This window comes from Leiobunum rupestre, chromosome 8, assembly GCF_980474605.1.
Source record: "Leiobunum rupestre chromosome 8, qqLeiRupe1.1.hap1, whole genome shotgun sequence".
Classification (NCBI taxonomy): Eukaryota; Metazoa; Arthropoda; class Arachnida; order Opiliones; family Sclerosomatidae; genus Leiobunum; species Leiobunum rupestre.
The window spans coordinates 6,111,727-6,138,324 of NC_143391.1; the positions used below are offsets into that span (position 1 = coordinate 6,111,727).

At 34.9% G+C, this 26,598-nt stretch overlaps 2 protein-coding genes across 2 annotated transcripts in view; both read right to left on the bottom strand.

Moving 5' to 3' along the window:
- Positions 1–400: 400 nt before the first annotated feature.
- On the bottom strand, positions 401–4,456 carry AQP (aquaporin). Its single transcript, XM_090156491.1, has 6 exons — positions 4,106–4,456; positions 3,367–3,593; positions 3,091–3,292; positions 2,558–2,639; positions 1,535–1,673; positions 401–1,473 (listed from the first exon to the last, which is right to left on the bottom strand). The coding sequence occupies exons 2-6, from the start codon at positions 3,557–3,559 to the stop codon at positions 1,292–1,294; spliced, it is 798 nt and encodes a 265-aa protein (XP_090012617.1). The 5' UTR covers positions 3,560–3,593; positions 4,106–4,456; the 3' UTR covers positions 401–1,291.
- An 8,256-nt stretch (positions 4,457–12,712) lies between these two features.
- LOC149932228 (uncharacterized) overlaps positions 12,713–26,598 on the bottom strand; it is a 29,257-nt gene continuing 15,371 nt past the window's right edge. Inside the window, exons 2-6 of the mRNA XM_090156362.1 lie at positions 15,913–16,137; positions 15,633–15,843; positions 15,011–15,567; positions 14,341–14,937; positions 12,713–14,274 (exon numbers count right to left, since the gene is read on the bottom strand). Coding sequence (XP_090012488.1) covers positions 13,596–14,274; positions 14,341–14,937; positions 15,011–15,567; positions 15,633–15,843; positions 15,913–16,137 — 2,269 coding nt within the window. The 3' untranslated portion in view covers positions 12,713–13,595. The remainder of the gene's footprint in view (positions 14,275–14,340; positions 14,938–15,010; positions 15,568–15,632; positions 15,844–15,912; positions 16,138–26,598) is intronic.

The following is a 26,598-nucleotide window of genomic DNA, read 5'->3' on the forward strand; positions in this document are numbered from 1 at the left end:
AGAATATAGTATAATAGTAATAGTCATAGCACGTAATGCGCGATAGAGTAATTCATAGTAGTCCCTCAAAATTTATAAAAATATAAAATTATTAAAAACTATAGTCAGTCTAATTATAGCATAGGTAGCGAGCGTAGAACCAAAAGTTCTCCCGCGGTCTGGTAGAATCCCGCAAATATAGCAAATTCTACAAGTACAGGCAAAGCTACAGGATTGTACGACGATTACAGCTAGTGAGTGATCAGCCTCTCGGGTTTCCCCCTTGTAACCCCATTTTCCATATCCTGCACCCAAAGACCGCAAACTGAAGACCCCATCGAAGGACGCAGTTAATGGCGGACGAACGATTGCCAAAGAAAGACGCGAAAAATAGTGAATTCCGCAGATGAAAAAAAACTCATTATTGTATAACAAAAAACGTAAACGAATTTATTTTGTTTCGTACAATAAAATGTTAATTTAAAGGAAGTAAACTCTTCCGCTAATAGGCGCTGCAACTTGTTTCCAACGTAACTAGCGCCAGCTACCCTAGCTTCTCCAGTGGCAGAAAATATGAAATTATGTGATCCACCTTAAATGTGGAACTTTTCACTCCCTCTAAAGTTCTCTAGCGTTTTAAGTCCGCCAATAATGGATATAGCGATGTACATTTTTGGCATAAATTTATATGGTAAAACAGGAAGTAACATTGATCTAAGGCACGCAATATGGCAGTATTTTAGGCGCTTATATGCTTAGAAGTCTGCCCACCATTGCCAGAATTAGTCGAAAATTACAATTTGAGATGGCAATGGTGGGGGCCAACTCTTTAGCTAATGGAAGACATATGGATACGAATATCAATAATGCTCTGGCGCTCGAATTAAATTAAAGCAAGTGGTGGCTCCAAAGAAATCCCCTTTGATGCTTTTCCGTATTACACCAAAAAGACCCCGTAAAATATCGCCCCCTATCGTAACCGCACCGCGAAATATTTTAATCTTATAAACTGAATTTTGTAACTCTTTGCAAAATAAGTACTCTAGTACAATCTCTGTTGATAAACATGATTTTAACTTATTTTTGTTTAATCGAAACGATGTTTACTATAATTTACGATTAAAATTCGAGGTTAAGCCTCGATGATAAGATGATGCTAGCATTTGAATAGCAACGCAACGTACCCCATTTCAAATATACATCAGTTACTATCTATCGTACCATCCAGGTACTACATTGGAGCGGCCACTCGCTTTAAATCTTTGGCTAATGGAAGACATATTGATAATTAATAATGCTTTTTGAGTGTGAATTAAAGGAATTTCTTGTCCCTGATCTCTTTGATAGACAAATGCAGGTATCGAGCGACGATTCCACCAACAAACGAAGCGATCCAGTAAACGAATATATGACCCAAGTTGGAGAGACCCTCGCATTGGAACTTGAGGCCCGCTGCCAGAATGGGGTTGAAGAATCCGCCGGTTGAGGAAGCCGCTGTCCAAGATCAAGGGTAAGTCAGACACCTTTTTCAAATGGTCGAGGAGTTATACGGTACCTGATAAGACCAAGATGACGGTGGTCAGAGCGTTGACCGGATTGGCGATTCGGTCGGAGAGGTAGCCGGAGTTGAGCGCCACGAAGCGACTGATGAACGTAATGAAACCTTCGACACCCGCTCCCTTCAAAATCGATACCTACGTTTCGAACAAAAACGCAAATCCGTTAAAGGCGATATCAAATATTTTAACTATTATTACCTCGTAAGTCTATAATATTGTTCCAAAAGTAAGCGACGAGGGGCTAGTCACATTGCGTAATCGGTGTACAAGGCCGTACCTTTGACTGTACTAATGAGAGTACGCGTTATCTTTAGAGTCTGTACCTTTATCAGTGTTGAGGACGCGTAATCGGTGTACAGGCCATCTGACAGTGATTATCCCCTCGGTAAGCCTCTTTTGAAATGTTTTACAGAAAGGCGTCATCACGGAAAGAAAATCACCCTCTAGCGAGGAACTGTCAAAGCTTGGACTAATTACACGCTCAACTGCTTGTGTTTAACGTAACTAGCGTCACTCACACCTGGCTTCTGCTAAAGCTTGGTGGTATAGAAATGTAAATTTGCTGATACACCATAAACATGGAACTTCATACTCCCTTTAATTATAGGGACGTTTTGGTTACCTTAAAACGAATAAATATTCATTCCCATCCCTCTACCGACGAAAAAATGGGTAACTATCTCCGCGCTTGTGCCAAGGCATCACACGAAGCAACTCTTTACGGTAACATTTGTGTTTTAAACGTGGTCGCTCCTTGTGATGCTTTCGCACATGCGCAATCGCTGTAAGGGCTATATTTCCCGATAGAGGGATGGGTATAAGTGTTTGCTCTAGCTGAGGAAATTCAGTATCAACGAAACGTCCTTATAGTTTATTAGTCCAAGGTCAAATACGTGAGCTAACCGACGCATAACGTTGACCAAACCCGCTATAGGCGGCGAATAACTCTCAGTAACAATTTTGCGTTTGAAGAATACTAAGTGGCATACTTATGGTACAATATGGCAGACTTATGTTACCTGGAGAGAGCCGTCACAGCCACCCCTCAGGTACCTCAAATGATGCGGCATGCTTCCGTATGACCAAATGGTTTGCGTGTACCTAATTCAAAGTAAACTTTTAAATATAATTCTTTATGCCTACATTTGTGAAAAGATGTCATCATGGAGTTAAGTAAGGTGACGTGCTGTAAAACAATTTTAATGTATCAGAGAGGGGACACCTGGTCTTTTTCCGCGCGTGTAATAGCAAAATCTATCAACAACGCGTGTGATGTCATACCATCAAAAAATGTATATCTTCTAGTTGACTTTGAAGTTTGGAAACGCAAAAGGCATACGTTAGAAAATGATGACATCGATTAATATTCGATGTTTCTGATGAACGTATGGTTAACGTTCTCTCTTGGGCGTCATATTAATGCTTTACGGGCGATAAAGACGCGGTGTTTGCCACTTTTTTGTCAACCACCATTCTTCCGCTAGCGTGACGGTGACGCTTAAAAATGCTTTTACAACACGACTCCTTACTTTTCCCCCACGTGGTAACTAACGAGTAAGCGTATCGGGCAGCGAGCATTTCTCCGATGAGTTTGCAAATGGTCGTGATGTAGCTGTAGTCGTAGTCCAAAATGTGCCCTTCGAGGAAATCGCTGGGGCAGGCATCCGCCCCGCACCAACATCGGCCCCACCAGAAACAGAGAAAGAACAGAACAGCGCCGTACGCCCAAGCCCCGTGCAACTCGTAAACTATGTCTGTAAAATATTCGGGTTGACTCGTAACTCGACCTCCAACGGTTATCGTCGTAACTGTCACTGGAAACACGTACCTAATTCGGCACAATCGGTGATAAGTTCCACGGTCGCTAAGAACTCCAATATAATCGTCGCTAATCCCCTCGGTAACGGCAATAGGCGGCTGATTCTTCGAATTAATTGGAAAAGGATGGTGTTGAGAGCCAGTACCCCGTAGGGTACCATCACCCGGATGGGTTCGAACTCCATGTCGGACTCGCTACCCATGTTTTTTATAAGGCGTCTCTTCCGCGGGTTTCAACTGCCGTTATAATCGTTACATTTTATCATAAGTATCAGAAATAAATTCTTTTATCTATTATCGAGATACGAAAGAAGGTTTATACGAGGTTTGAATAGAGATTCTCTAAGCGCGAAACAAGGTGTAAACAACATCGTGTCAGAAATTCTAAAACGCGCTTGCAAAATAATTCCTAAGACCCCCTTAATTGGGAAAAATATACTTGGACGTGAGTTTTAGTTTTGAAAAGTCTATGGACAAATGAGGGGTGTTGATATAAGCTTCTAAGCCGTTAAGTCGCGCGAGATGTGCCTGTTATCCAGACGTCAGGCGTGTAGAAGCTAAATCGATATCTCCGAGACTAAAGTTATTCCAAGCCCGTCCACACTCCCATCATAGGCAACCGGAAAGTTTACGGTTATTAATTATTACTTAATTTTAAAAAAACGCGTTATATACTCGTTAATTTTGAATATTTATGATATTAAAATCATCGAAATACGGGGATAATTTCGTCGATTAAATGTACTTACGTAATCCGTTAGTGGTTGGATAGTGTCATGGTCCTGATGGGTGCCCCTTCCTGGCAACGGAGTAGCTTCAAGATCAACTTTTGGATGATGTCCCCGCGATGCTATTTCTATCACTATCATCCTCTCTCTCTCGTCTCCTCCCTGCTCTTCGCAGCATCCTTCCTCGCATTTGGCCAACTCCGACATCTTCCTCTCTTTCAGAGCTATTTTTAATTCTTTTTCGTTCCGCGGGATGCGAAATTTTGGGCAAGTTGCCCAAACGGGCGCTCGCGGTATAGCGTGAAATAGCGGCGACGGACGAAGCAGCCCTCGCCCGATGGATCCTCGCTCCTTAACTACTTTTTTCTTCGAGAATCCTTAATATAAAGAGACATAACGACGATCAATTTTTATTATTGAAGAAGCCAGCGTGTCCTTTCTTCTTTGATATCAATGGCAGAGGATGTAGAGGCGGTGATTCTAAACGCGCGATAGCTGACTGCGGCGTATTATGCCTAACAAAGATTAACTGCGTAACGGCTCATCATTTTCGACCAGATAAGGCAGGACGACGCGCGAATGCCTCATTTCGCAAAATCTTTATCTACACAAATATGATAATTTTACGCTTAGGAAGTCAAATCGATATAGTTTTAAAAGTTAATGTTTGAAATTTACGATGATTGCTTTGGAAATAACAAAAAATTTATATCATTACGGAAATTTTAATTTGTTTTTAGAAATACCTATACTGTACTACCTATCATAGTATTAAAACTAGTGGCGTATCTTTTTGCGTTTCAAATACTCCGTCCCTATGGATTTTTGGCATCCCGTTTCGTTTTCTGCAACGCCAGAGAATAAACAACAATATTTTGGCCAACAGATGGCGACTTAGTCTCCATCAGCCGATATATATATCCTTCAAACATCTCTCACGAGTGTCGAGGGAGAGCTGCTGCAGCTTACGAAGCAAAGACTATATAAATTCTAGCTTACATAGTCTTTGTTACGAAGTTTGCAAATACTCAATGTTACGGGTGTAATTGAGTGGTCGGACATGTGGCGTGCTGGATTTTTGATTTTCATTTTTGGATTTACCATTTATAATGTCTATAAAAGCCAAATTCTAGAATTTTTGATAGGTAATTTCAAAAAGGCTTAAAAAGTCGAGGAATTTTAAGAATTTGTAAGGAAATTAAAAGAATTGTTTGTTTATGGTAATCTAAAAAAACTATGGTTTTGTAAACGTACCAATAATTAATAATTAATATTTTTTTAAATCATAACCTTTATACTAACGTAAAAATTTCTTAACTTGTGATAAAAGTAAAATAGAAAGTTAACAAGATGTCACGGACATTTAAGTACAAACCATCCCCCCGATGTATTAAATATATTTTAAATATAAAATTCAAATTTCAACAAATTTTCAATCATCTTGTACATTAATTTATATGAAATGAATTTTTCAAATTTACCTGGTTTTGGAAATAAGGTAGTGAAACGCGAAAGCCTTAATTTAAATTAATTTTTAAACAATCCGAATTTTTAGAGTTATCTGGTTTTGGAAATAAGGTTGTGAAACGCGAAAGCCTTAATTTAAATTAATTTTAAGACAATCCGAATTTTTAGAGTTATCTGGTTTTGGAAATAAGGTAGTGAAACGCGAAAGCCTTAATTTAAATTAATTTTTAGACAATCCGAATTTTTAGAGTTATCTGGTTTTGGAAATAAGGTAGTGAAACGCGAAAACCTTAATTTAAATTAATTTTAAGACAATCCGAATTTTTAGAGTTATCTGGTTTTGGAAATAAGGTAGTGAAACGCGAAAGCCTTAATTTAAATTAATTTTTAAACAATCCGAATTTTTAGAGTTATCTGGTTTTGGAAATAAGGTAGTGAAACGCGAAAACCTTAATTTAAATTAATTTTTAAACAATCCGAATTTTTAGAGTTATCTGGTTTTGGAAATAAGGTAGTGAAACGCGAAAGCCTTAATTTAAATTAATTTTTAGACAATCCGAATTTTTAGAGTTATCTGGTTTTGGAAATAAGGTAGTGAAACGCGAAAACCTTAATTTAAATTAATTTTAAGACAATCCGAATTTTTAGAGTTATCTGGTTTTGGAAATAAGGTTGTGAAACGCGAAAGCCTTAATTTAAATTAATTTTTAGACAATCCGAATTTTTAGAGTTATCTGGTTTTGGAAATAAGGTAGTGAAACGCGAAAACCTTAATTTAAATTAATTTTTAGACAATCCGAATTTTTAGAGTTATCTGGTTTTGGAAATAAGGTAGTGAAACGCGAAAGCCTTAATTTAAATTAATTTTTAAACAATCCGAATTTTTAGAGTTATCTGGTTTTGGAAATAAGGTAGTGAAACGCGAAAGCCTTAATTTAAATTAATTTTTAAACAATCCGAATTTTTAGAGTTATCTGGTTTTGGAAATAAGGTAGTGAAACGCGAAAATCTTAATTTAAATTAATTTTTAGACAATCCGAATTTTTAGAGTTATCTGGTTTTGGAAATAAGGTAGTGAAACGCGAAAGCCTTAATTTAAATTAATTTTAAGACAATCCGAATTTTTAGAGTTATCTGGTTTTGGAAATAAGGTTGTGAAACGCGAAAGCCTTAATTTAAATTAATTTTAAGACAATCCGAATTTTTAGAGTTATCTGGTTTTGGAAATAAGGTTGTGAAACGCGAAAGCCTTAATTTAAATTAATTTTAAGACAATCCGAATTTTTAGAGTTATCTGGTTTTGGAAATAAGGTAGTGAAACGCGAAAGCCTTAATTTAAATTAATTTTAAGACAATCCGAATTTTTAGAGTTATCTGGTTTTGGAAATAAGGTTGTGAAACGCGAAAGCCTTAATTTAAATTAATTTTAAGACAATCCGAATTTTTAGAGTTATCTGGTTTTGGAAATAAGGTAGTGAAACGCGAAAGCCTTAATTTAAATTAATTTTTAGACAATCCGAATTTTTAGAGTTATCTGGTTTTGGAAATAAGGTAGTGAAACGCGAAAGCCTTAATTTAAATTAATTTTAAGACAATCCAAATTTTTAGAGTTATCTGGTTTTGGAAATAAGGTAGTGAAACGCGAAAGCCTTAATTTAAATTAATTTTTAGACAATCCGAATTTTTAGAGTTATCTGGTTTTGGAAATAAGGTAGTGAAACGCGAAAACCTTAATTTAAATTAATTTTAAGACAATCCGAATTTTTAGAGTTATCTGGTTTTGGAAATAAGGTAGTGAAACGCGAAAGCCTTAATTTAAATTAATTTTTAAACAATCCGAATTTTTAGAGTTATCTGGTTTTGGAAATAAGGTAGTGAAACGCGAAAGCCTTAATTTAAATTAATTTTAAGACAATCCAAATTTTTAGAGTTATCTGGTTTTGGAAATAAGGTAGTGAAACGCGAAAGCCTTAATTTAAATTAATTTTTAAACAATCCGAATTTTTAGAGTTATCTGGTTTTGGAAATAAGGTAGTGAAACGCGAAAGCCTTAATTTAAATTAATTTTAAGACAATCCGAATTTTTAGAGTTATCTGGTTTTGGAAATAAGGTAGTGAAACGCGAAAGCCTTAATTTAAATTAATTTTTAAACAATCCGAATTTTTAGAGTTATCTGGTTTTGGAAATAAGGTAGTGAAACGCGAAAGCCTTAATTTAAATTAATTTTTAAACAATCCGAATTTTTAGAGTTATCTGGTTTTGGAAATAAGGTAGTGAAACGCGAAAGCCTTAATTTAAATTAATTTTTAAACAATCCGAATTTTTAGAGTTATCTGGTTTTGGAAATAAGGTAGTGAAACGCGAAAGCCTTAATTTAAATTAATTTTAAGACAATCCAAATTTTTAGAGTTATCTGGTTTTGGAAATAAGGTAGTGAAACGCGAAAGCCTTAATTTAAATTAATTTTTAAACAATCCGAATTTTTAGAGTTATCTGGTTTTGGAAATAAGGTAGTGAAACGCGAAAGCCTTAATTTAAATTAATTTTAAGACAATCCGAATTTTTAGAGTTATCTGGTTTTGGAAATAAGGTAGTGAAACGCGAAAGCCTTAATTTAAATTAATTTTTAAACAATCCGAATTTTTAGAGTTATCTGGTTTTGGAAATAAGGTAGTGAAACGCGAAAGCCTTAATTTAAATTAATTTTTAAACAATCCGAATTTTTAGAGTTATCTGGTTTTGGAAATAAGGTAGTGAAACGCGAAAGCCTTAATTTAAATTAATTTTTAAACAATCCGAATTTTTAGAGTTATCTGGTTTTGGAAATAAGGTAGTGAAACGCGAAAGCCTTAATTTAAATTAATTTTTAAACAATCCGAATTTTTAGAGTTATCTGGTTTTGGAAATAAGGTAGTGAAACGCGAAAGCCTTAATTTAAATTAATTTTTAAACAATCCGAATTTTTAGAGTTATCTGGTTTTGGAAATAAGGTAGTGAAACGCGAAAGCCTTAATTTAAATTAATTTTAAGACAATCCGAATTTTTAGAGTTATCTGGTTTTGGAAATAAGGTAGTGAAACGCGAAAGCCTTAATTTAAATTAATTTTTAAACAATCCGAATTTTTAGAGTTATCTGGTTTTGGAAATAAGGTAGTGAAACGCGAAAGCCTTAATTTAAATTAATTTTTAAACAATCCGAATTTTTAGAGTTATCTGGTTTTGGAAATAAGGTAGTGAAACGCGAAAGCCTTAATTTAAATTAATTTTAAGACAATCCGAATTTTTAGAGTTATCTGGTTTTGGAAATAAGGTAGTGAAACGCGAAAGCCTTAATTTAAATTAATTTTTAAACAATCCGAATTTTTAGAGTTACCTGGTTTTGGAAATAAGGTAGTGAAACGCGAAAGCCTTAATTTAAATTAATTTTTAAACAATCCGAATTTTTAGAGTTATCTGGTTTTGGAAATAAGGTAGTGAAACGCGAAAGCCTTAATTTAAATTAATTTTTAGACAATCCGAATTTTTAGAGTTATCTGGTTTTGGAAATAAGGTAGTGAAACGCGAAAGCCTTAATTTAAATTAATTTTTAAACAATCCGAATTTTTAGAGTTATCTGGTTTTGGAAATAAGGTAGTGAAACGCGAAAGCCTTAATTTAAATTAATTTTAAGACAATCCGAATTTTTAGAGTTATCTGGTTTTGGAAATAAGGTAGTGAAACGCGAAAGCCTTAATTTAAATTAATTTTTAAACAATCCGAATTTTTAGAGTTACCTGGTTTTGGAAATAAGGTAGTGAAACGCGAAAGCCTTAATTTAAATTAATTTTTAAACAATCCGAATTTTTAGAGTTATCTGGTTTTGGAAATAAGGTAGTGAAACGCGAAAGCCTTAATTTAAATTAATTTTTAGACAATCCGAATTTTTAGAGTTATCTGGTTTTGGAAATAAGGTAGTGAAACGCGAAAACCTTAATTTAAATTAATTTTAAGACAATCCGAATTTTTAGAGTTATCTGGTTTTGGAAATAAGGTTGTGAAACGCGAAAGCCTTAATTTAAATTAATTTTTAGACAATCCGAATTTTTAGAGTTATCTGGTTTTGGAAATAAGGTAGTGAAACGCGAAAACCTTAATTTAAATTAATTTTTAGACAATCCGAATTTTTAGAGTTATCTGGTTTTGGAAATAAGGTAGTGAAACGCGAAAGCCTTAATTTAAATTAATTTTAAGACAATCCGAATTTTTAGAGTTATCTGGTTTTGGAAATAAGGTAGTGAAACGCGAAAGCCTTAATTTAAATTAATTTTTAAACAATCCGAATTTTTAGAGTTATCTGGTTTTGGAAATAAGGTAGTGAAACGCGAAAGCCTTAATTTAAATTAATTTTTAAACAATCCGAATTTTTAGAGTTATCTGGTTTTGGAAATAAGGTAGTGAAACGCGAAAGCCTTAATTTAAATTAATTTTAAGACAATCCGAATTTTTAGAGTTATCTGGTTTTGGAAATAAGGTAGTGAAACGCGAAAGCCTTAATTTAAATTAATTTTTAAACAATCCGAATTTTTAGAGTTATCTGGTTTTGGAAATAAGGTAGTGAAACGCGAAAGCCTTAATTTAAATTAATTTTTAAACAATCCGAATTTTTAGAGTTATCTGGTTTTGGAAATAAGGTAGTGAAACGCGAAAGCCTTAATTTAAATTAATTTTTAAACAATCCGAATTTTTAGAGTTATCTGGTTTTGGAAATAAGGTAGTGAAACGCGAAAGCCTTAATTTAAATTAATTTTAAGACAATCCGAATTTTTAGAGTTATCTGGTTTTGGAAATAAGGTAGTGAAACGCGAAAGCCTTAATTTAAATTAATTTTTAAACAATCCGAATTTTTAGAGTTATCTGGTTTTGGAAATAAGGTAGTGAAACGCGAAAGCCTTAATTTAAATTAATTTTAAGACAATCCGAATTTTTAGAGTTATCTGGTTTTGGAAATAAGGTAGTGAAACGCGAAAGCCTTAATTTAAATTAATTTTAAGACAATCCGAATTTTTAGAGTTATCTGGTTTTGGAAATAAGGTAGTGAAACGCGAAAGCCTTAATTTAAATTAATTTTTAAACAATCCGAATTTTTAGAGTTACCTGGTTTTGGAAATAAGGTAGTGAAACGCGAAAGCCTTAATTTAAATTAATTTTTAAACAATCCGAATTTTTAGAGTTATCTGGTTTTGGAAATAAGGTAGTGAAACGCGAAAGCCTTAATTTAAATTAATTTTTAAACAATCCGAATTTTTAGAGTTATCTGGTTTTGGAAATAAGGTAGTGAAACGCGAAAGCCTTAATTTAAATTAATTTTAAGACAATCCGAATTTTTAGAGTTATCTGGTTTTGGAAATAAGGTAGTGAAACGCGAAAGCCTTAATTTAAATTAATTTTAAGACAATCCGAATTTTTAGAGTTATCTGGTTTTGGAAATAAGGTAGTGAAACGCGAAAGCCTTAATTTAAATTAATTTTTAAACAATCCGAATTTTTAGAGTTACCTGGTTTTGGAAATAAGGTAGTGAAACGCGAAAGCCTTAATTTAAATTAATTTTTAAACAATCCGAATTTTTAGAGTTATCTGGTTTTGGAAATAAGGTAGTGAAACGCGAAAGCCTTAATTTAAATTAATTTTTAACAATCCGAATTTTTAGAGTTATCTGGTTTTGGAAATAAGGTAGTGAAACGCGAAAGCCTTAATTTAAATTAATTTTAAGACAATCCGAATTTTTAGAGTTATCTGGTTTTGGAAATAAGGTAGTGAAACGCGAAAGCCTTAATTTAAATTAATTTTTAAACAATCCGAATTTTTAGAGTTATCTGGTTTTGGAAATAAGGTAGTGAAACGCGAAAGCCTTAATTTAAATTAATTTTTAAACAATCCGAATTTTTAGAGTTATCTGGTTTTGGAAATAAGGTAGTGAAACGCGAAAGCCTTAATTTAAATTAATTTTAAGACAATCCGAATTTTTAGAGTTATCTGGTTTTGGAAATAAGGTAGTGAAACGCGAAAGCCTTAATTTAAATTAATTTTTAAACAATCCGAATTTTTAGAGTTATCTGGTTTTGGAAATAAGGTAGTGAAACGCGAAAGCCTTAATTTAAATTAATTTTTAAACAATCCGAATTTTTAGAGTTATCTGGTTTTGGAAATAAGGTAGTGAAACGCGAAAGCCTTAATTTAAATTAATTTTAAGACAATCCAAATTTTTAGAGTTATCTGGTTTTGGAAATAAGGTAGTGAAACGCGAAAGCCTTAATTTAAATTAATTTTTAAACAATCCGAATTTTTAGAGTTACCTGGTTTTGGAAATAAGGTAGTGAAACGCGAAAGCCTTAATTTAAATTAATTTTTAAACAATCCGAATTTTTAGAGTTATCTGGTTTTGGAAATAAGGTAGTGAAACGCGAAAGCCTTAATTTAAATTAATTTTTAAACAATCCGAATTTTTAGAGTTATCTGGTTTTGGAAATAAGGTAGTGAAACGCGAAAGCCTTAATTTAAATTAATTTTAAGACAATCCAAATTTTTAGAGTTATCTGGTTTTGGAAATAAGGTAGTGAAACGCGAAAGCCTTAATTTAAATTAATTTTTAGACAATCCGAATTTTTAGAGTTATCTGGTTTTGGAAATTAAGTAGCGAAACGAGTTAGATGGCGCCTGTATCAATTGGTACGAAATTCAAATACCACAATATTTATGATGTCCCGCGGATTGGCCAGAAATCTCACTTAATATTTATGAATACAAGCGAAATCGTAGGGCATGATATTTCCTGGCGACCTAGACCCGGAGTAGAATTAAGATATCATGACGGAATCACGGAATCTTAGTAGAATCAAGAATCTTGAGTGCAGATTCCTGAATTCGAAATCTCGTATACGATTCCTCGAAATGACGGACCCCTCGCCTAAACCTAATTGTTTAACTTGGGCCCAGTACACGCAAATCCCGTTGAGATTGTGTTTAAAAAGGCCAAAGGAAATGCGAACGGATAACGTGTAGCTTTATTGCGCGCAGCTGGTTTGCCCTACACGTTTCTCTTACGCGTTTTCAACTCTGGAGATTCAATGTTTTTGAAAGTAAATAGTTAATACCATTTCATTTTTATGTAAATATTTCTCGCTTTATTTAATGAAACTTATCAAAAGAATTACACAGAATAATGCACAAACAAAACAGAGACGGTAAAAAACCCTTTGGCTAATTTTTGGATGGGCGAATAATTAAACAAAAAAAAAACATCGCATCCGTGGGCTTAACCTCTCTAATTTTTCGTAGCTCATTTTATCAACACAATACGTTCATTTTCTTGGGCTTTGGGGAAAATGTTGGTCAATTTAATTTTTAAAAACAATTGGTAGTTTCATCGAATAAATAGAAAGAAATGTCGACTGTAATCGGAAAATATTTACACAAGTCTCGGACGGAAATAACAATTATTATTAAATGTTACGGATTTAAGGGAACTATCTGGGTAAATGGTAGAAAACTAACCGCAGGCTCCATCAATTGTCCATCTAGCTTGGCGCGTTATTAAGTATTAAGTAGAAAAGCCCTGGGCTTAATATTCTTAATTTGAAGATACAGTCCTTATAGCTGTTGTCGGTGTAATGAACCACCTATCCGGGAAAAATATTACGATTTCTAACACGGGTTTCCCATCAGTTAAATCATTTCACTCTTTCATTGTTACAAATACGATCAGATTGCTTTCTATTATACGGTAAGAATGGCAGAGATTTGAGAACAGAGAGAGGTTGATGTAAATTGTAAAAAAATATGATGTAAAAATGGCGCGTCTATAGCTCCGTTAATATTTTTATAACTGATGAAGCCCTGAAAAATAAACATTAAATTTTTTCTCTCTCGTCGATTTCGTTTTCTTTTAAAAAATATATAAATGTGGAATGTCTTGGCAGTAATCTTGCGCGTGATATACGGGAGCTCGCTATTCGTTCGTATTCGTACTCGCGGAAAAATAGTTCGTCAGGTGTTGGATTAACGCGTTCACTTTGAGGACGCCGGGGTTGGGCGGCTTCTGCTGAGCGGGTTGGGCCTCGCTCTGTTGTTGCTGAAGAGAGGAGCCCTGGTTCTGGTACGGAAGAGGGGGTTCCTTCGTGAGGCCTCCGTGGTCGAGGACACCGGCGCTTCGGTGGCTTCCGATTCCTCCTTGTCGGCTTCCTCGGGCTCGCTCACTTCTGGAGTGGCGGCGGCCGAGGTGGCTTGCGTCGAGCTTTGACTAACTCCGCTTTCCGTCGTCTTGGACGCTTCCTCGGCTTCGGGCGTCGAGCTGCTGACCGGGACTTCCCTGTCCTCTTCCTCCGCCGCCTCCGTCTTCTCTTCGACGACTGGCTTGGCTCTGGAGAAGGGCGCGCGTCTTCCCGGGATGCGTCCTCCGGGAGGGCGAGTACGCCCGAACAAGCTGGATCCTCTCGGGGAAACTCCACCGGGCCTTGGTCTCGGGGTGATAGGTCTAACTGGGCTCTTTTCGGTCGGGGCTGGGGTGGTGCTGGATCGAGATCCCGATCTGGATGGGGTGAATCTTCTGTTGGATCCTCCGAATCTCCTGGAAGTAGCGGTGGTAGAGTCTGGCTCTTGCGTGGTCGAACTGCTCTTCACGGCTTCTTCGTTGGTCTCTTCTTCTTCTTCTTCTTCCTTCGGGGCTGGCGTCGTACGGGCTCGTGGCCTATTTTTAAAAGAACGCCTGTAAGTCTTAGACAACGGAATTTTCTCGAAATCAATGTAGACTCACCTAGTTGGCCTGATGCGACTGCTTTCCCCGGGTCGTCTTCCGCGAGGACGTGGGGTGCGCCTTGTGGAACTGGCTGCGCCTTCGGTGGTTGTCGAGGTGGTGCTTGGACGCCTGGTTGGGGAGATACGGTTGGATCCGCCACCGTAACGTCTCCTGTTTCCGTATCCGGGTCGTCGACTAGTTTCTGTGGTCGTAGTTGGTTCTTCGGTCGTGCTGGCTTCGGTAGTGGTGGTCGTTTCGGGTTCCAAAGTTTCGGCTTTCTTGATTTCGATTTTCTTGGTGTCGCCGACGTCGTTGGCATCCTCGCCGGGTTTCTCCAGAGAGACTTCCGAAATGTCCTCGTGGAGGGCCGACGGAGTGGTGCTCGAGACTTCGGTCAAAGGCGCCTTGGTTTCGATGGACACAACCGTGTTGGCGTGGTTTTCAACTGGAACTCCGTTAGTAACCGAGACCGACGGCTTGCGAAGATCGCCGGAGCCGTGTTTGATAATGGGAGATCTGGGGATTTCGCTGTTGCCATAACGGTAGACATTCGGAACCGGGGATTGTTGGGGTCCTTCCGAAACGGAAACGGACACGGATACGGCGGTAGCTGATCTGTAATGGCAAAATATTAGCGATTAAAATAAATGACGCTTCTCGATGCGGCAGTTTAACAATCGCATACTACCTCGGCGAAGCGGTAGTCAAGTAGTCGTTGTGACCTGGCAAAACGTTATGAACGGCCCCTGATTGATGGGAAGCGGCCGGAGCGGCTGGTCTGCTTTGAAGACTATTAGGTACTCCGTTGGCCACGACGTTGCTTCTTCCTCCTTGGGTCTTGTTGATGCTGTCGTACTGCTCCAAGTTGGGAATGTCGTCGAAATTTAGAGTCAGGTTGTTCTCCTTCTTCTTGTTTTCGTCGTCGTAATAGTAGTAGTAGTAGATGACGTACTCGTCGTCCTTCTTCTTGTTGCTGGCGTCCTTGTCCTTGGCGACCGCTCCTTTATCGAACTGGATCTCGGAAGCCGGCGCTTTCTGGATAGCCTGAGCCGGAGCTTGCCCCGAAACCACTTTTCCCTGTCGGGCGGCGTCCGAAGTGAAGGACGTCGAGAAAGAAACGGGCTGTCCATTCGAGTTGGAAGACGGTTGCTGCTGGTGCTGATGAGGCGCCTGTCCGCCGTTAGACGATGGTTGCGGAGGTTGATGGTTGTAAGGACGGCTTTGCTGACCGCCAACGTAGATTACCTATACGGAATAAATAAAATATAAATATTCGTGATATAGTAATACGATTCGTTCGCTCAACGCACTTGTTGGTTATTGTTATGCTGGTTGTGTTGCGGTTGGGAAGGCTGCGCCGGCTTGTAAGGATTGGAGAGGGGAGGTTGGTACTGGGGGAAGTTCCTGACTTGCGGTTGCGGTGGCTGTTGCTGCGATGGCTGCGGAATATGGGGTTGAGGACGACCGTAGTTGCCTTGGTGGTGGTTGAAGTCTGGTTGGATGTGAGGAATCAGAGGAGGCCTTCGCGAAACCAAAACGATAAATATCATTTTAATCGTAACCGGAAATCAGGGCTGTCGATAAACTCACCTGTAAGGTTGAGCTTGGGGAATCAATGGCGGGCTGTAACCGCCGTGGTTCTGAGGTTGAATCGGGGAGGAGTAAGGGCTGGGAGTCGCAGCCGGTTGATTTTGGTTTTGCAAGGCTCGAACGTAGACGCTGTAGTTGTCCGGGAATTGGCCGTTGCCTTGGGGCGCCGAGACGACGAGCTGCACCACCAGAGACAACACCCAAAGCAGCGTTTTCCAGCTGAACCTAGACAGGAATTAAAAATATTGATACGCTACATTAAAAAGAAATAATCCAAAAGAGATATGACCCAAATCCATCCGTTATTTACCATAATTTATAATTTAATATTCATTATTCGAATTATCTACACGTAACTACCGGCATCGGCTACCGACTTCGCGAAATAATTACCAAGAAGTAAGAAAAAAAACACACAATGGAAAATTACAACAGGTTGATGTTGTCGAATTTTCAAAACAAGCGATACCGGAATTAAATTTTACGAATGCGCTTGATGAAATTTCAGATAAATTCGATAATTATTGGTGTGGAAACCCCCAAATTTAGCCCAGAAATCTTATCCGTCCTACTTTTGATTTTCCGAAACTGTCTAAGCTGAAATTGTTTTTTTGACAGAGAAGAAGGGGTCGCGTAGGCGGGGGCTCTAAAGCGTGCGTTGCCTCGCGCTGTTGACCTTTTCAACATTTGCAAAGGGGATTCGCTTTTTTGCTCTCCTGGTAAAAAGTAAGCCGAAAACCTTTGGAGATAGCAGCCCTCATTTCATTCTGGTTTTGGTTTTCACCTGATTTTTAACTCGCAGAATCGAGAACATTTGGGAAGGAAACAAATAATTAAGAGAGTTTAAGCGAGTCACAAATGAACGTCTAGCGGAAACTCGTAGACCACGTGAAATCCTTCTAATACTTGATTTAAACGTGTAAAGGCTGTTTTTTTCATTAGTGAGATTAAGATTAAAACAAAAACGCGAAGATTATACTGGTAGACCACCTAAAACTGTTACTGGTGCTTATTTTAAACGTGTAAATGAATTTTTATTAGTGAGATTAAGAGTAAAACAAAAACGTGAAGATTATACTGGTAGACCACGTGAACTGTTACTGGTGCTTGTTTTGAACGTGTAAATGAATTTTTATTAGTGAGATTAAGATTAAAACAAAAACGTGAAGATTATACTGGTAGACCACGTGAACTGTTACTGGTGCTTGTTTTGAACGTGTAAATGAATTTTTATTAGTGAGATTAAGATTTAAACAAAAACGTGAAGATTATACTGGTAGACCACGTGAACTGTTACTGGTGCTTGTTTTAAACGTGTAAATGAATTTTTATTAGTGAGATTAAGAGTAAAACAAAAACGTGAAGATTATACTGGTAGACCACGTGAACTGTTACTGGTGCTTGTTTTGAACGTGTAAATGAATTTTTATTAGTGAGATTAAGATTTAAACAAAAACGTGAAGATTATACTGGTAGACCACGTAAACTGTTACTGGTGCTTGTTTTAAACGTGTAAATGAATTTTTATTAGTGAGATTAAGATTAAAACAAAAACGTGAAGATTATACTGGTAGACCACGTAAACTGTTACTGGTGCTTGTTTTGAACGTGTAAATGAATTTTTATTAGTGAGATTAAGATTTAAACAAAAACGTGAAGATTATACTGGTAGACCACGTGAACTGTTACTGGTGCTTGTTTTGAACGTGTAAATGAATTTTTATTAGTGAGATTAAGATTTAAACAAAAACGTGAAGATTATACTGGTAGACCACGTGAACTGTTACTGGTGCTTGTTTTGAACGTGTAAATGAATTTTTATTAGTGAGATTAAGATTTAAACAAAAACGTGAAGATTATACTGGTAGACCACGTAAACTGTTACTGGTGCTTGTTTTGAACGTGTAAATGAATTTTTATTAGTGAGATTAAGATTTAAACAAAAACGTGAAGATTATACTGGTAGACCACGTGAACTGTTACTGGTGCTTGTTTTGAACGTGTAAATGAATTTTTATTAGTGAGATTAAGATTTAAACAAAAACGTGAAGATTATACTGGTAGACCACGTGAACTGTTACTGGTGCTTGTTTTAAACGTGTAAATGAATTTTTATTAGTGAGATTAAGAGTAAAACAAAAACGTGAAGATTATACTGGTAGACCACGTAAACTGTTACTGGTGCTTGTTTTGAACGTGTAAATGAATTTTTATTAGTGAGATTAAGATTTAAACAAAAACGTGAAGATTATACTGGTAGACCACGTAAACTGTTACTGGTGCTTGTTTTAAACGTGTAAATGAATTTTTATTAGTGAGATTAAGATTAAAACAAAAACGTGAAGATTATACTGGTAGACCACGTAAACTGTTACTGGTGCTTGTTTTGAACGTGTAAATGAATTTTTATTAGTGAGATTAAGATTTAAACAAAAACGTGAAGATTATACTGGTAGACCACGTGAACTGTTACTGGTGCTTGTTTTGAACGTGTAAATGAATTTTTATTAGTGAGATTAAGATTTAAACAAAAACGTGAAGATTATACTGGTAGACCACGTAAACTGTTACTGGTGCTTGTTTTAAACGTGTAAATGAATTTTTATTAGTGAGATTAAGATTAAAACAAAAACGTGAAGATTATACTGGTAGACCACGTAAACTGTTACTGGTGCTTGTTTTGAACGTGTAAATGAATTTTTATTAGTGAGATTAAGATTTAAACAAAAACGTGAAGATTATACTGGTAGACCACGTGAACTGTTACTGGTGCTTGTTTTGAACGTGTAAATGAATTTTTATTAGTGAGATTAAGATTTAAACAAAAACGTGAAGATTATACTGGTAGACCACGTAAACTGTTACTGGTGCTTGTTTTAAACGTGTAAATGAATTTTTATTAGTGAGATTAAGATTAAAACAAAAACGTGAAGATTATACTGGTAGACCACGTAAACTGTTACTGGTGCTTGTTTTGAACGTGTAAATGAATTTTTATTAGTGAGATTAAGATTTAAACAAAAACGTGAAGATTATACTGGTAGACCACGTGAACTGTTACTGGTGCTTGTTTTGAACGTGTAAATGAATTTTTATTAGTGAGATTAAGATTTAAACAAAAACGTGAAGATTATACTGGTAGACCACGTAAACTGTTACTGGTGCTTGTTTTAAACGTGTAAATGAATTTTTATTAGTGAGATTAAGATTAAAACAAAAACGTGAAGATTATACTGGTAGACCACGTAAACTGTTACTGGTGCTTGTTTTGAACGTGTAAATGAATTTTTATTAGTGAGATTAAGATTTAAACAAAAACGTGAAGATTATACTGGTAGACCACGTGAACTGTTACTGGTGCTTGTTTTGAACGTGTAAATGAATTTTTATTAGTGAGATTAAGATTTAAACAAAAACGTGAAGATTATACTGGTAGACCACGTAAACTGTTACTGGTGCTTGTTTTGAACGTGTAAATGAATTTTTATTAGTGAGATTAAGATTTAAACAAAAACGTGAAGATTATACTGGTAGACCACGTGAACTGTTACTGGTGCTTGTTTTGAACGTGTAAATGAATTTTTATTAGTGAGATTAAGATTTAAACAAAAACGTGAAGATTATACTGGTAGACCACGTGAACTGTTACTGGTGCTTGTTTTAAACGTGTAAATGAATTTTTATTAGTGAGATTAAGAGTAAAACAAAAACGTGAAGATTATACTGGTAGACCACGTGAACTGTTACTGGTGCTTGTTTTGAACGTGTAAATGAATTTTTATTAGTGAGATTAAGATTTAAACAAAAACGTGAAGATTATACTGGTAGACCACGTAAACTGTTACTGGTGCTTGTTTTAAACGTGTAAATGAATTTTTATTAGTGAGATTAAGATTAAAACAAAAACGTGAAGATTATACTGGTAGACCACGTAAACTGTTACTGGTGCTTGTTTTGAACGTGTAAATGAATTTTTATTAGTGAGATTAAGATTTAAACAAAAACGTGAAGATTATACTGGTAGACCACGTGAACTGTTACTGGTGCTTGTTTTGAACGTGTAAATGAATTTTTATTAGTGAGATTAAGATTTAAACAAAAACGTGAAGATTATACTGGTAGACCACGTAAACTGTTACTGGTGCTTGTTTTGAACGTGTAAATGAATTTTTATTAGTGAGATTAAGATTAAAACAAAAACGCGAAGATTATACTGGTAGACCACCTAAAACTGTTACTGGTGCTTATTTTAAACGTGTAAATGAATTTTTATTAGTGAGATTAAGAGTAAAACAAAAACGTGAAGATTATACTGGTAGACCACGTGAACTGTTACTGGTGCTTGTTTTGAACGTGTAAATGAATTTTTATTAGTGAGATTAAGATTAAAACAAAAACGTGAAGATTATACTGGTAGACCACGTGAACTGTTACTGGTGCTTGTTTTGAACGTGTAAATGAATTTTTATTAGTGAGATTAAGATTTAAACAAAAACGTGAAGATTATACTGGTAGACCACGTGAACTGTTACTGGTGCTTGTTTTAAACGTGTAAATGAATTTTTATTAGTGAGATTAAGAGTAAAACAAAAACGTGAAGATTATACTGGTAGACCACGTGAACTGTTACTGGTGCTTGTTTTAAACGTGTAAATGAATTTTTATTAGTGAGATTAAGAGTAAAACAAAAACGTGAAGATTATACTGGTAGACCACGTGAACTGTTACTGGTGCTTGTTTTGAACGTGTAAATGAATTTTTATTAGTGAGATTAAGATTTAAACAAAAACGTGAAGATTATACTGGTAGACCACGTAAACTGTTACTGGTGCTTGTTTTAAACGTGTAAATGAATTTTTATTAGTGAGATTAAGATTAAAACAAAAACGTGAAGATTATACTGGTAGACCACGTAAACTGTTACTGGTGCTTGTTTTGAACGTGTAAATGAATTTTTATTAGTGAGATTAAGATTTAAACAAAAACGTGAAGATTATACTGGTAGACCACGTGAACTGTTACTGGTGCTTGTTTTGAACGTGTAAATGAATTTTTATTAGTGAGATTAAGATTTAAACAAAAACGTGAAGATTATACTGGTAGACCACGTAAACTGTTACTGGTGCTTGTTTTAAACGTGTAAATGAATTTTTATTAGTGAGATTAAGATTAAAACAAAAACGTGAAGATTATACTGGTAGACCACGTAAACTGTTACTGGTGCTTGTTTTGAACGTGTAAATGAATTTTTATTAGTGAGATTAAGATTTAAACAAAAACGTGAAGATTATACTGGTAGACCACGTGAACTGTTACTGGTGCTTGTTTTGAACGTGTAAATGAATTTTTATTAGTGAGATTAAGATTTAAACAAAAACGTGAAGATTATACTGGTAGACCACGTAAACTGTTACTGGTGCTTGTTTTGAACGTGTAAATGAATTTTTATTAGTGAGATTAAGATTTAAACAAAAACGTGAAGATTATACTGGTAGACCACGTGAACTGTTACTGGTGCTTGTTTTGAACGTGTAAATGAATTTTTATTAGTGAGATTAAGATTTAAACAAAAACGTGAAGATTATACTGGTAGACCACGTGAACTGTTACTGGTGCTTGTTTTAAACGTGTAAATGAATTTTTATTAGTGAGATTAAGAGTAAAACAAAAACGTGAAGATTATACTGGTAGACCACGTGAACTGTTACTGGTGCTTGTTTTGAACGTGTAAATGAATTTTTATTAGTGAGATTAAGATTTAAACAAAAACGTGAAGATTATACTGGTAGACCACGTAAACTGTTACTGGTGCTTGTTTTAAACGTGTAAATGAATTTTTATTAGTGAGATTAAGATTAAAACAAAAACGTGAAGATTATACTGGTAGACCACGTAAACTGTTACTGGTGCTTGTTTTGAACGTGTAAATGAATTTTTATTAGTGAGATTAAGATTTAAACAAAAACGTGAAGATTATACTGGTAGACCACGTGAACTGTTACTGGTGCTTGTTTTGAACGTGTAAATGAATTTTTATTAGTGAGATTAAGATTTAAACAAAAACGTGAAGATTATACTGGTAGACCACGTAAACTGTTACTGGTGCTTGTTTTGAACGTGTAAATGAATTTTTATTAGTGAGATTAAGATTAAAACAAAAACGCGAAGATTATACTGGTAGACCACCTAAAACTGTTACTGGTGCTTATTTTAAACGTGTAAATGAATTTTTATTAGTGAGATTAAGAGTAAAACAAAAACGTGAAGATTATACTGGTAGACCACGTGAACTGTTACTGGTGCTTGTTTTGAACGTGTAAATGAATTTTTATTAGTGAGATTAAGATTAAAACAAAAACGTGAAGATTATACTGGTAGACCACGTGAACTGTTACTGGTGCTTGTTTTGAACGTGTAAATGAATTTTTATTAGTGAGATTAAGATTTAAACAAAAACGTGAAGATTATACTGGTAGACCACGTAAACTGTTACTGGTGCTTGTTTTGAACGTGTAAATGAATTTTTATTAGTGAGATTAAGATTTAAACAAAAACGTGAAGATTATACTGGTAGACCACGTGAACTGTTACTGGTGCTTGTTTTGAACGTGTAAATGAATTTTTATTAGTGAGATTAAGATTTAAACAAAAACGTGAAGATTATACTGGTAGACCACGTAAACTGTTACTGGTGCTTGTTTTGAACGTGTAAATGAATTTTTATTAGTGAGATTAAGATTTAAACAAAAACGTGAAGATTATACTGGTAGACCACGTAAACTGTTACTGGTGCTTGTTTTAAACGTGTAAATGAATTTTTATTAGTGAGATTAAGATTAAAACAAAAACGTGAAGATTATACTGGTAGACCACGTAAACTGTTACTGGTGCTTGTTTTGAACGTGTAAATGAATTTTTATTAGTGAGATTAAGATTTAAACAAAAACGTGAAGATTATACTGGTAGACCACGTGAACTGTTACTGGTGCTTGTTTTGAACGTGTAAATGAATTTTTATTAGTGAGATTAAGATTTAAACAAAAACGTGAAGATTATACTGGTAGACCACGTAAACTGTTACTGGTGCTTGTTTTAAACGTGTAAATGAATTTTTATTAGTGAGATTAAGATTAAAACAAAAACGTGAAGATTATACTGGTAGACCACGTAAACTGTTACTGGTGCTTGTTTTGAACGTGTAAATGAATTTTTATTAGTGAGATTAAGATTTAAACAAAAACGTGAAGATTATACTGGTAGACCACGTGAACTGTTACTGGTGCTTGTTTTGAACGTGTAAATGAATTTTTATTAGTGAGATTAAGATTTAAACAAAAACGTGAAGATTATACTGGTAGACCACGTAAACTGTTACTGGTGCTTGTTTTAAACGTGTAAATGAATTTTTATTAGTGAGATTAAGATTAAAACAAAAACGTGAAGATTATACTGGTAGACCACGTAAACTGTTACTGGTGCTTGTTTTGAACGTGTAAATGAATTTTTATTAGTGAGATTAAGATTTAAACAAAAACGTGAAGATTATACTGGTAGACCACGTGAACTGTTACTGGTGCTTGTTTTGAACGTGTAAATGAATTTTTATTAGTGAGATTAAGATTTAAACAAAAACGTGAAGATTATACTGGTAGACCACGTAAACTGTTACTGGTGCTTGTTTTGAACGTGTAAATGAATTTTTATTAGTGAGATTAAGATTTAAACAAAAACGTGAAGATTATACTGGTAGACCACGTGAACTGTTACTGGTGCTTGTTTTGAACGTGTAAATGAATTTTTATTAGTGAGATTAAGATTTAAACAAAAACGTGAAGATTATACTGGTAGACCACGTGAACTGTTACTGGTGCTTGTTTTAAACGTGTAAATGAATTTTTATTAGTGAGATTAAGAGTAAAACAAAAACGTGAAGATTATACTGGTAGACCACGTGAACTGTTACTGGTGCTTGTTTTGAACGTGTAAATGAATTTTTATTAGTGAGATTAAGATTTAAACAAAAACGTGAAGATTATACTGGTAGACCACGTAAACTGTTACTGGTGCTTGTTTTAAACGTGTAAATGAATTTTTATTAGTGAGATTAAGATTAAAACAAAAACGTGAAGATTATACTGGTAGACCACGTAAACTGTTACTGGTGCTTGTTTTGAACGTGTAAATGAATTTTTATTAGTGAGATTAAGATTTAAACAAAAACGTGAAGATTATACTGGTAGACCACGTGAACTGTTACTGGTGCTTGTTTTGAACGTGTAAATGAATTTTTATTAGTGAGATTAAGATTTAAACAAAAACGTGAAGATTATACTGGTAGACCACGTAAACTGTTACTGGTGCTTGTTTTAAACGTGTAAATGAATTTTTATTAGTGAGATTAAGATTAAAACAAAAACGTGAAGATTATACTGGTAGACCACGTAAACTGTTACTGGTGCTTGTTTTGAACGTGTAAATGAATTTTTATTAGTGAGATTAAGATTTAAACAAAAACGTGAAGATTATACTGGTAGACCACGTGAACTGTTACTGGTGCTTGTTTTGAACGTGTAAATGAATTTTTATTAGTGAGATTAAGATTTAAACAAAAACGTGAAGATTATACTGGTAGACCACGTAAACTGTTACTGGTGCTTGTTCTAAACTTGTAAATGTATTTTTATTAGTGAGATTAAGATTTAAACAAAAACGTGAAGATTATACTGGTAGACCACGTAAACTGTTACTGGTGCTTGTTTTGAACGTGTAAATGAATTTTTATTAGTGAGATTAAGATTTAAACAAAAACGTGAAGATTATACTGGTAGACCACGTGAACTGTTACTGGTGCTTGTTTTGAACGTGTAAATGAATTTTTATTAGTGAGATTAAGATTTAAACAAAAACGTGAAGATTATACTGGTAGACCACGTGAACTGTTACTGGTGCTTGTTTTGAACGTGTAAATGAATTTTTATTAGTGAGATTAAGATTTAAACAAAAACGTGAAGATTATACTGGTAGACCACGTAAACTGTTACTGGTGCTTGTTTTAAACGTGTAAATGAATTTTTATTAGTGAGATTAAGATTAAAACAAAAACGTGAAGATTATACTGGTAGACCACGTAAACTGTTACTGGTGCTTGTTTTGAACGTGTAAATGAATTTTTATTAGTGAGATTAAGATTTAAACAAAAACGTGAAGATTATACTGGTAGACCACGTGAACTGTTACTGGTGCTTGTTTTGAACGTGTAAATGAATTTTTATTAGTGAGATTAAGATTTAAACAAAAACGTGAAGATTATACTGGTAGACCACGTAAACTGTTACTGGTGCTTGTTCTAAACTTGTAAATGTATTTTTATTAGTGAGATTAAGATTTAAACAAAAACGTGAAGATTATACTGGTAGACCACGTAAACTGTTACTGGTGCTTGTTTTGAACGTGTAAATGAATTTTTATTAGTGAGATTAAGATTTAAACAAAAACGTGAAGATTATACTGGTAGACCACGTGAACTGTTACTGGTGCTTGTTTTGAACGTGTAAATGAATTTTTATTAGTGAGATTAAGATTTAAACAAAAACGTGAAGATTATACTGGTAGACCACGTGAACTGTTACTGGTGCTTGTTTTGAACGTGTAAATGAATTTTTATTAGTGAGATTAAGATTTAAACAAAAACGTGAAGATTATACTGGTAGACCACGTAAACTGTTACTGGTGCTTGTTTTAAACGTGTAAATGAATTTTTATTAGTGAGATTAAGATTAAAACAAAAACGTGAAGATTATACTGGTAGACCACGTAAACTGTTACTGGTGCTTGTTTTGAACGTGTAAATGAATTTTTATTAGTGAGATTAAGATTTAAACAAAAACGTGAAGATTATACTGGTAGACCACGTGAACTGTTACTGGTGCTTGTTTTGAACGTGTAAATGAATTTTTATTAGTGAGATTAAGATTTAAACAAAAACGTGAAGATTATACTGGTAGACCACGTAAACTGTTACTGGTGCTTGTTCTAAACTTGTAAATGTATTTTTATTAGTGAGATTAAGATTTAAACAAAAACGTGAAGATTATACTGGTAGACCACGTAAACTGTTACTGGTGCTTGTTTTGAACGTGTAAATGAATTTTTATTAGTGAGATTAAGATTTAAACAAAAACGTGAAGATTATACTGGTAGACCACGTGAACTGTTACTGGTGCTTGTTTTGAACGTGTAAATGAATTTTTATTAGTGAGATTAAGATTTAAACAAAAACGTGAAGATTATACTGGTAGACCACGTGAACTGTTACTGGTGCTTGTTTTGAACGTGTAAATGAATTTTTATTAGTGAGATTAAGATTTAAACAAAAACGTGAAGATTATACTGGTAGACCACGTAAACTGTTACTGGTGCTTGTTTTAAACGTGTAAATGAATTTTTATTAGTGAGATTAAGATTAAAACAAAAACGTGAAGATTATACTGGTAGACCACGTAAACTGTTACTGGTGCTTGTTTTGAACGTGTAAATGAATTTTTATTAGTGAGATTAAGATTTAAACAAAAACGTGAAGATTATACTGGTAGACCACGTGAACTGTTACTGGTGCTTGTTTTGAACGTGTAAATGAATTTTTATTAGTGAGATTAAGATTTAAACAAAAACGTGAAGATTATACTG

What these genes read in the sequence shown, in the direction of transcription:
- AQP (XM_090156491.1), bottom strand. Translation starts at nt 3,559, where the DNA reads ATGGGTAGCGAGTCCGACATGGAGTTCGAACCCATCCGGGTGATGGTA. An exon ending in CACCGATTGTGCCGAATTAG is followed by an intron (nt 3,293 to 3,366) that starts GTACGTGTTTCC and finishes AATATTTTACAG; the next exon opens with ACATAGTTTACGAGTTGCAC. An exon ending in GCTGCCCGATACGCTTACTC is followed by an intron (nt 2,640 to 3,090) that starts GTTAGTTACCAC and finishes ACTTTGAATTAG; the next exon opens with GTACACGCAAACCATTTGGT.